Here is a 10,056-nt window from a genome sequence, read left to right on the forward strand (position 1 = left end):
CTCCTCTCCTCTCCTCTCCTCTCCTTTCCTGTTCTCTTCTTTTCTCTTCTCTCTACTCGCCTTCCCTCTCCTTTCCTGTCATTTTTCCTCTTCTCTTTGTCTATTCTCTGATTTCCCCTCCTTTCCTTTTCTTCTTCCCCATTTTCTGTATGTCCATATTCTTTTTTCTTTGTTTCTCTTAACTTTGTGTTTCTGTCTGTCTGTTTCTATCTCTGGGTCTCTCTGGGTGTCTCTTTCTCTCTCTGTGTGTCTTTATTGATCTCTGATTTTCTACTTCTGCCTTTCTTTCTGTGTCTCTCTGTATCTTGGTCTCTTTCTGTCTTTGTCTCTTTTTTTCTCTCTGTCCATCTCTCTACCTCTGCCTCTATCTCTTTCCTTCTGCCTGTGCCTGTGTCTGTCTCTTTCCCCACTCCTCTCTCTTTCTCTCTCATTTTTCACTATCTTCAGGTCCTCTCCATTTGTCCAAAGGACATGAGAGCAGATATCTGTGTGCATCTGAACCGCAAGGTATTTAACGAGCATCCTGCCTTCCGACTGGCCAGTGATGGATGCCTACGCGCCTTGGCAGTGGAATTCCAAACAATTCACTGTGCTCCAGGAGACCTCATCTACCATGCTGGAGAAAGTGTGGATGCCCTCTGCTTTGTGGTATCAGGATCCCTCGAAGTTATACAGGATGATGAGGTGGTGGCTATTTTAGGTACTGTGAGCTTTCCTAACATAATAGAATATCTGAAGAATATTTTGTTTCTCAACTTTGCTAAAAGGGGAATTTGCCTGAATTTGATGATGTGGGAAGTTGGATTCCTGATGAAGGATAGATGTTAGTAGGACACAGATAAGATATTTGAGTCAAGAAAAATTAGTATTGGTTAAAGGCCAAGTAACCTAATAAAAATTGGACTTAGAAACAAACAAGAAAAGACTTATCAACAAAATAAATAAAATAGTTCCGACAATTTTGTGGGATGCACATTATTAGGCTAGTGATACTGGCAACCTTAACATTCTTTATCATCACAATATTCCTTAGTTTTAAGAATGAATAGTGAAATAAGACAATTTTGAAATAACTTGGTCAAACTTTTGCATTTTGCAGAAGAGGAAACTGAGGTCCAAGGATGTAAAGATGGTTAGTGACAGAGATGGTACTATGATTTAGATTTTTTAGTTCTCTTTAAAATGTTTTTAAAATTTCTTCATGAATAGCATCCCCACTGGTATTAACATAAAAAGGAAATAAACTGGACTTAGCCCTGAGTAGTAAAGTAGAGCCATTTTAGGCGGTAATTATGGGCAGCTGCTATGAAAGAATGACCACAATATAATTAAATTCATTTTAGATGAGATGATAGTTTAAATTTTGGGGGAACATTTTTGAAAACTGGTTATATTTTTTAATATTAACCAGGAAAAAAGATGATTTGTTGAAAAAGGAAGTATACTAAAACTGATGTGCAATAGCAAAGAGTTCAATGTTAAAAAAAAGTTTTTCAATAATTATAGTTGTCCAACAGTGGAATAGGCTACCTTAGGAGATAGTGTGTAACTCATTACTGGATATTTTCATGCAGAATCTGGATGAATACTTGTCTGTGATAGTCTGTAGGGGATTCATTTTTTCAAATTGATTTGGACTAAAGGACTTTCTTCCAGCTTTGACAAATGTTATTATTACTAAAAGAAAAAAGGTTGAGTGAGAATATGTTGAATAAAATAAACTAAATGAAAGGGAAAATGAATGTTTCATGAAAATATAATAATATGTACCTATACAATACTTTATAAAACATTTCTTCACAATGACCCTATGGTGCAAGTATTCACATGGAAGAGGTAACTGAGACTCAGAGAGGTTAAATAACTTACCCTAGATCATATAGTAAGCATCAGAACTAGGGCTTGACCCAGGTTTTCTGACAATGAAAATAATCCTTTTTCTATTACATCATGTTTGTTTCTCTGGGAAAGGTACATGCATATTCTTAAATATTAAATTTATAGTAGAATAGTGAATTCCATATACATGTTAAAAAGATAATAATGAAGTAATAAATGAATTTTGAATAGAAATAAATAGAATCAACAAGTGGAAATTACTTGTTAAAATTTTAATTTAAGGGGCAGCTAGCTATCACAGTGGTCAGAGAACCAGGCCTGGAATTCAGAGGATCTGGGTTCAAATTTGGCCTCAGAAACTTCCTAGCTGTGGGACCTTGGGCAAGTCTCAATGGACTATCCCATGCCACTCTCACTCTTCTGTCTTAGAACTGGTACTAAAACAGAAGGTAAGGATCTGAAAAAAAAAGATTTTAATTTAATACGGGAATTTTTTTTTTAAATAATGAAACTAGACTACCTTCGAAGACAGTGAGTATTCTATCACCAAACATACTGAAGAAGAGAGTGAATAGCAATTTGCCAGAGACAAATTATAAATGTTTAAAAAATGCAACAAATAGAACAAAAAATACAACAGAAATAATGACTGTTAGCATTTATAAAACTTTATAAGATTTTGGAAACACTTTCCAAATAGTATTTCATTTTATCTTGACCAGTATCTTGAGAGATAGGTACTGCTACTATATTACATACTACAGATAAGTAAATGGAGATACAGAGAGGTGACTTGCCCAGATATTATGTAATTGAAACTATATGTAAATTGAAACCTTCCTGACACCAAGTCTAGTCCTCTCCTGTGCCACCTAACTGCCACTGGACTAGATCAAATAATTTTTAGGTTCTTAATAATTCCAAGATGCTGTAGTTTTTCTGATAATCATCCTTTATTGTATATAGGCTAGAGCTGCAAAGTGTCAATTATGGTTTAAAAAAATTTCAAATGCCAATATTTCATGAAAATGTATCTAGTCTTAAACTTTAACTTTCATTAACAGATTTAATATAAAAAGGCAATAAAAATAATGCCATATGCACTTTGCCACAAAAATATATTTAGTTTCCTTTCTAGCTATTACAGTTTAACTGATGTGTTTTAGTAATAGAAAGGAATAGAAATGAGTTTCTTCCAAAGCAACAGCAATGACGACAACTCTGAATCTCTCACAAATAAGCAAATGGCTACACCAAGCCCAATTTTAGAAACAGGTAGAATTGCAAGAGAAATGAGTCTTCATGGGAAAATTTGGCACTGCAGAGAATGTAAGAGGTCTGTCTTTCAATTATAGGAGAAAGTTCTATCTAGCACAGAAGGATCCAAAAGAAGTTTGAGAACTATCCCCAAAGTGTTTGAAAATGATATTTTTGTTATAACTAAATGCCTTCCAGGGGTTGTTTTGTTTTAGTTTTTATTACATCTACCTCTTATAGCACTTCAGAGCTGGCACTTGGGGTATGTGAAATGTTGTCCAGAGTTCCTGCTTTTTGTTTTGTTTACTGCAGTATAAAAGAGTTATATTTAATTCCTCATAGAAGACATATTTCCCCAGGACAATACTTTGGGGTGAATGGGTATACATTAAGACGCATTCATAGTACAGAAAGCACTCTGGGGCTACTTAAAGCCAAGGGAAGAAAACGCAATCAAACCATTGTCACAGGTCCACAATAGGAGGATTTAGTTTTTAATTTTTATTCTATCCAAGAAAGGAGGAAAATAATATCAGACCCAAAGTTTGGTGAACTATCCATTTAATGAATTACTTTAACTACAGGTCCACATGTTGTTAGAGTTGTTCTGTTTCATTTTCTTAATCATAGCCTCACCTTAGCAATCTTATTCTGAGTAATAGAAACCTAGGGGTAATGTTCCTAGACTAGTTTTCTCTGCTGGACAATTACTTGCTTGGTGAAACACAACAGAAAAACATTTTGTTTCATTTAAAAAATTAAAAAGTAGATTGTCTACTAGTATGATGCAATAAAGATACACACTGACACCTTAGGATATCAATTATTCTCATCACAAATCTGACAGAATTCACTTTCACTAGAACCATTCAATTGTTCTTACTCAGAAGTATCAGAGTGAAATGTGTTGTCTTCTTTCTACTTGATGAAATGAAATGAATGGAAATCACCATCTTATTCACTGTGCATTTCACTGTGCAACTTCTTATTCCAGGTGGCCAGGCATTTGCCCAGTGGGCTATGGGAAAATGGAACTTTTTTACTTAGTATTCCAGTAGTTCTGTGTTGTCATCAATAAAGTCAGTATTTCCTTCATTGGCACAGATACATCTTTCATCCTGTTCAATGATTTATTTATATTCTACCCAAAGGCCTATACCTCTATTTTTTTTTTTTACTTTTTATGATTACCATGTAAGGATTCAGGCAATCTATCAATTATCTTTGACACTGTTATCTGACTAACCCACATCCTTTTCTGATTGCAGTCCTTACACCACTATTTTCCCTTACATTATCAATGGAAATATTCTGAGGCCTATCTCCCCCTGCCATCCATCCCCTACCATTGTCCTTCAGCTTATCTGATTTTTTTTGAGATTTTGATGCTTTAAGATTCACAATCATACAACTACTAGAAAAGATTTCATTTAAACATGTTTTCATTTGTTGTTTTGTCTTTTGCCCTTTCCAGGGCAACTTGGAATATGCTTCCTGTCATCTTTGTAGTCAATTCTACATCAAAATAATTTTCTATTTCCAGTGCTTGTCCAAGACAGATGTACTGTTGTCTACACAGCCCAATGGATAGAGTCGTGGATATTGGAGTCAGGAAAACCTGAGTTCAAATACTGCCTCAGAAATTCAATACCTGTGTGACCCCGAGCAAGTCAATTAACTTCTCTGTTTCAGTTTCTTCATCTATAAATGTGTTATTATAAGATTTGAAAGAGATAATAGAACTTTATAAATGCTATGTATTTTTATAGTTATGGATATACTAAGTATTATGGAATCCACAAACTCCTACTCTCGTGAGCTCCATCATGATGGGGGGGGGTGACCCTAGGGTCTAATATTATTCCAAATGGAGTCAAAGCACTGAAAGTTTCTACCATGTTGGAAAGACTTTGAGTATATCCCCAGAAATAGACAAAGCAGAATTGGTTAATTCTCATAATTTCCTAAAAGTGCTGATTCTCATAAAAACTAGATATTGTAAAGTGAGATAATAGGCACATTGATGACTAAGTATTGATAACATCTATATCATCTTTTTCTTAAAGGGGAGAGTACAAATTTCATCTGGATTTTTTGAATTTTTTTAAAATTATCCCCTTCCTGGGATACATTGTAAGAAAACCTTCAGTACTTTGAAAGACTGAGTTGATCCAGGTATTCCTCCCAACTGCTTCCCAAGTTCCATTTCTATTTCTTCTTATAGAACAGTGAGCACTAAGATATCTGGGTCCAAATTTGGTGGTTCTGCTATCACTGATGATGAAAATAGACTATTACAGAAATTCAGTTAAATTGTTATGTCCCATTAGTTTGTTGGGATGTGAACTGTAGCTGTCAATTTCATCTATGTATAATTGTGAGATTATGTGGCTTATGTATGTATGCCTAAAATGAACATTTCTGGATGCTTATTTTTGTTTCCATTCCTTTTCACTGTCTTACAAGATGATCTTACCAATCATCTTAATAGTATGTTACAAATGTTTTATATTCTAAAGCAGTGTTGCTCTTGGGCAGCATGACTTCCAATTTGGCAAGTATCAAGTATTTGTTGGCTGAGGTGATTTGGGGGCTCACTTTGAAAAGGAGTAGCAGAAATTTACCATTTCCTTGACATTTTTCCTGGACTTGGTATTGTAGGAATTTGCCCCATTTGATATGTACAATTCCCATTCTGTCCTCTAACTCTTAGAAAACCCCACCCCAACACTTGTATTATATTTCTATTACTTGTTTTAAAAATTGAAAAATACTTTTTCATTGTCACAGAATATTACAAGTGTAAGAGAATTTAATGGTCATTTTGTCTAACTTCCTTGTTTTCACAGAGGAAGAAGCAGCCTCAAAAAGGAAAGTTACATACAAAAATCGAAACAGACAGTGACAGTGCCGGTGTAGACGTTAGGTTTCCTGACACAGTATAAAATGTCTCTTACCAAATACGTATCTTTAAAATTCTGATTATTTTCCTATAAAACAAGGGGAAATAATTCTTTCCTCCAGAGAATAAGGGCACTGAAGTACCATAGTTAAAGACAATGGTATTTAAAAAATATTACTTTGGTATCCAATAAGACAGTAACACCTCATCATTTCCAGGAAAGATTGAGGAAAAAATCTTATATTGTTGCAATGGTCTAAATTCTAAATTCTAAAATTCTAAAAATGGGAATAAAGAAAAAGAATATTAAAAGGTTTATACTGATGAGCAAGGTATAACATGATACACTAAAATCATTACCTGGTGCATTGGTAGTTAAATTTCTAACAAAAGCATCAAGCATATCTGGAACATATGTCAAATATATCATATGGGTGGATATTTTCATTATTATATAGCCACATTCTTCTTCCTATTTCATTGCCTCATAGAACCACTAGAAACTATCACAGGCTCATCCTCTATATGTGCCCTTAATTTAGATAGGCTAGGATTTATTTTTTTTCTTTTGGGAGGGGGAGTAGTTTGGCTATATCTATTTAGGAGTGTGAGTTTATCTATATCTAGACTTACTTATTTCAAGTGCCTTCATCAATATTAGATATTTTGTTTAAGTACACTTTGGTTCTTGAAAAGATTCATGGAGTCAACTAGTATGGATTCTCCCTCCAATGACATAAATCCCTACCAATATGCACCTTAATTCATGGCTTTAGTAATTTTTATGACCACAAAAAAAATTTGCCATCTGGAGATCATATGGTTTATTAGGAACTTCTTTGGACTTGGGCCAACCTTTGTAAGTCATTTAGAACTTGCCTGACAATTCTCAGTGATGTATACTTTAGGAACTTAGGGTCTCCTACACCCCATAGTAAGGTATTGGAAAATTTTCAAGGGTATTACTTTCAACCTACTGTATAGCATTTGCCATATCATAGCAGAGGAAAAAAATCTGAAGATCTTTGTTACACATGATACATGTAACAAATGCAATTCAGTTTAAGTATATAGTGGCCATGAAATCCAAGAAGAACAATCTTTATGTAGAGAAATGTTTTAAAATGGTTAATAAGGAATTTCACAAAAAAATGAGCATGGAAATGGAAAGAAAATACTGTTTTTGTTGGGGAAAAGGTGTATAACATATGAGTTCATTAGTTGAGGGAATTCAAAGTGTAAAACATGTAATATTAGAGTTGCGCTAGTTGCACACACACACACATATATATATATATATATATACACACATGGATATATTTGTATACATACATACATATATAAGTATACTTTTCCAAATAGACTGTAAGTCAAAATGTTTTATGTCACCTGAAACTAGCGCAATGGGCACTGATCCTTAAAAACATCATTTCCAAACTTACAACCAATATGTATCAGAGATAGAACTTTCATACAGGTATTCCTTATGTAATGACTAGCTTCTATTCATAATGATATGCTACTTCTTAGCACCAAGTTAGCAAGAACAACACATTTAAAAAGGAAGATATCATATGATTTACTTCCTTCCCACAGTAACCACACCTCAAAAGAGCTCTTCTATGTCCAGGGTTCAATATCAAAGGATGTATATGTAAGAACTACTTTCCCATACACACATTCCCCACTCCCAAACAACTTAATTAGTCTTTAAAAATTGATTTGACTATGAATTTAGTTTTTTCTTCTGATATCAAAATTAAAACATACACACACACACACACACATATATATACACACATGGATATATTTGTATACATACATACATATATATGTATACTTTTCCAAATAGACTGTAAGTCAAAATGTTTTATGTCACCTGAAACTAGCGCAATGTCTTACATATAGTAGGTACTTAATAAATATGTGTTGAATTAAATTTAATTTAGAAAATGAGGCTAAGAAGGTAGAGATTTCAAACAGGTAGAAAAATGAGGAGAAAGCAATACTTAGGCAGTCAAGGGAGGAAGGAGTATAGAACAAGGAGTATTGTCAACAATGCTCAAATCTGGAGAAAAGTCAAGGATATCTGAGCCAAAACTATCACATTTAATTTATTTTTTAAATAATATTTTATTTTTAGAAAATGTTTCTATGGTTACATAAGTCATGTTTTTACTTTCCTCTTCACCCCCTCAACCCCTCATCCCCTCCCCTGTAGCTAATTCGCATTTCCTCTGGTTTTAATATGAGTGGTCAGTCAAGACTTATTTACACATTTTTGATAGTTAAATGGGTGTGGTCTTTTCAGGTCTACATCCCCAATCATGTCCTCAACAACCCAAGGGTCCAAGTAGTTGTTTTTCTTCTGTGTTTCTACTCCTGTAGTTCTTCCTCTGAATGTGGGTAGTGTTCCTTTCCATAAATCCCTCAGAATTGTCTTGGGTCATTGCATTGCTGCTAGTACAGACATCCATTACATTCGATTTTACCACAGTATATCAGTCTCTGTGTACAATGTTCTTCTGGCTCTGCTCTTTCACTCTGCATCAATTCCTGGAGGTCTTTCCAGTTCACATGGAATTCATCCAGTTTATTATTTCTTTGAGCACAATAGTATACCATCACCAACATATACCACAATTTGTTCAGCCTTTCCCCAATTGAAGGGCATACCCTTGCTTTCCAGTTTTTGCCACCATAAAGAGCGCAGCTATAAATATTTCTGTGCAAGTCTGTTTATCTATGATCTCTTTGGGGTACAATTCCAGCAATGGTATGGCTGGATCAGGCACTCTTTTATCGCTCTTTGGGCATAGTTCCATATTGCCAGCGAGAATGGTTGGATCAGATCACAACTCCACCAGCAGTGCATTAACGTTTAATTATTAGAGATTTAGAACACTTTCTCATGTGCTTATTGATACTTTTGATTTCTTTATCTGAAAATTGCCTATTCATATCCCTTGCCCATTTATCCATTGGAGAATGGCTTGATTTTTTATACAATTAATTTAGCTCCTTGTATATTTTAGTAATTAGACCTCTGTCAGAATTTTTTGTTATAAAGATTTTTTTCCAAGTTTGTTGTTTCCCTTCTGATTTTGGTTGCATTGTTTTTCTTTGTACAAAAACTTTTTAATTTAATATAATCAAAAGTATTTATTTTACATTTTGTAATTTTCTCTAACTCTTGTTTGGTTTTAAAATCTTTCCTTTCCCAGAGATCTGACAAGTACACTATTCTGTTTTCACCTAATTTACTCACAGTTTCCTTCTTTATATTTAAGTTTTTCATCCATTCTGAATTTATCTTTGTGTATGGTGTGAGATGTTGATCTAAACCTAATCTCTCCCATATGGTTCTCTAATTTCCCCAACAGTTTTTGTCAAATAGTGGATTTTTGTCCCAAAAGTTGGGCTCTTTGGGTTTATCATACACTGTCTTGCTGATATCACTTACCCCAAGTCTATTCCACTGATCCTCCCTTCTATCTCTTAGCCAGTAACATATTGTTTTGATGACCACTGCTTTATAGTATAGCTTAATATCTGGTACTGCTAAGCCACATTCCTTCATGTTTTTTTTTTCATTATTTCCCTTGATATTCTTGATCTTTTGTTCTTCCAAATAAACTTTGTTATAGTTTTTTCTAATGTAGTAAACATGATTTTTGGTAGTTTGATAGGTATGGCACTAAGTAAATTAATTTGGGTAGAATGGTCATTTTTATTATGTTAGCTTGTCCTACCCATGAGCACTCAATGTTTTTCCAATTGTTTAGATCTAGTTTTACTTTTTTGGAAAGTGTTTTGTAGTTATGTTCATATAATTCCTGTATTTGTTTTGGTAGATAGATTCCTAAGTATTTTATTTTATCTAGGGTAATTTTAAATGGTGTTTCTCTTTCTACCTCTTGGTTCTGTGATGTGTTGGAAATATATAGAAAATCTGATGATTTATGTGCATTTATTTTGCATCCTACAACTTTGCTAAAGTTGTTGATTATTTCTACTAGCTTTTTAGTTGATTCTCTAGGATTTTTTTAAGTAGACCA

General features: G+C 33.9%; 1 protein-coding gene across 1 annotated transcript in view; it reads left to right on the top strand.

The window, feature by feature from the left end:
- KCNH5 (potassium voltage-gated channel subfamily H member 5) overlaps positions 1-10,056 on the top strand; it is a 520,057-nt gene that overhangs the window by 418,456 nt on the left and 91,545 nt on the right. Inside the window, exon 9 of the mRNA XM_044662009.1 lies at positions 448-700. Coding sequence (XP_044517944.1) covers positions 448-700 — 253 coding nt within the window. The remainder of the gene's footprint in view (positions 1-447; positions 701-10,056) is intronic.

The sequence above is a fragment of the Gracilinanus agilis genome, chromosome 2 (assembly GCF_016433145.1).
Source record: "Gracilinanus agilis isolate LMUSP501 chromosome 2, AgileGrace, whole genome shotgun sequence".
NCBI classification, from domain to species: Eukaryota; Metazoa; Chordata; class Mammalia; order Didelphimorphia; family Didelphidae; genus Gracilinanus; species Gracilinanus agilis.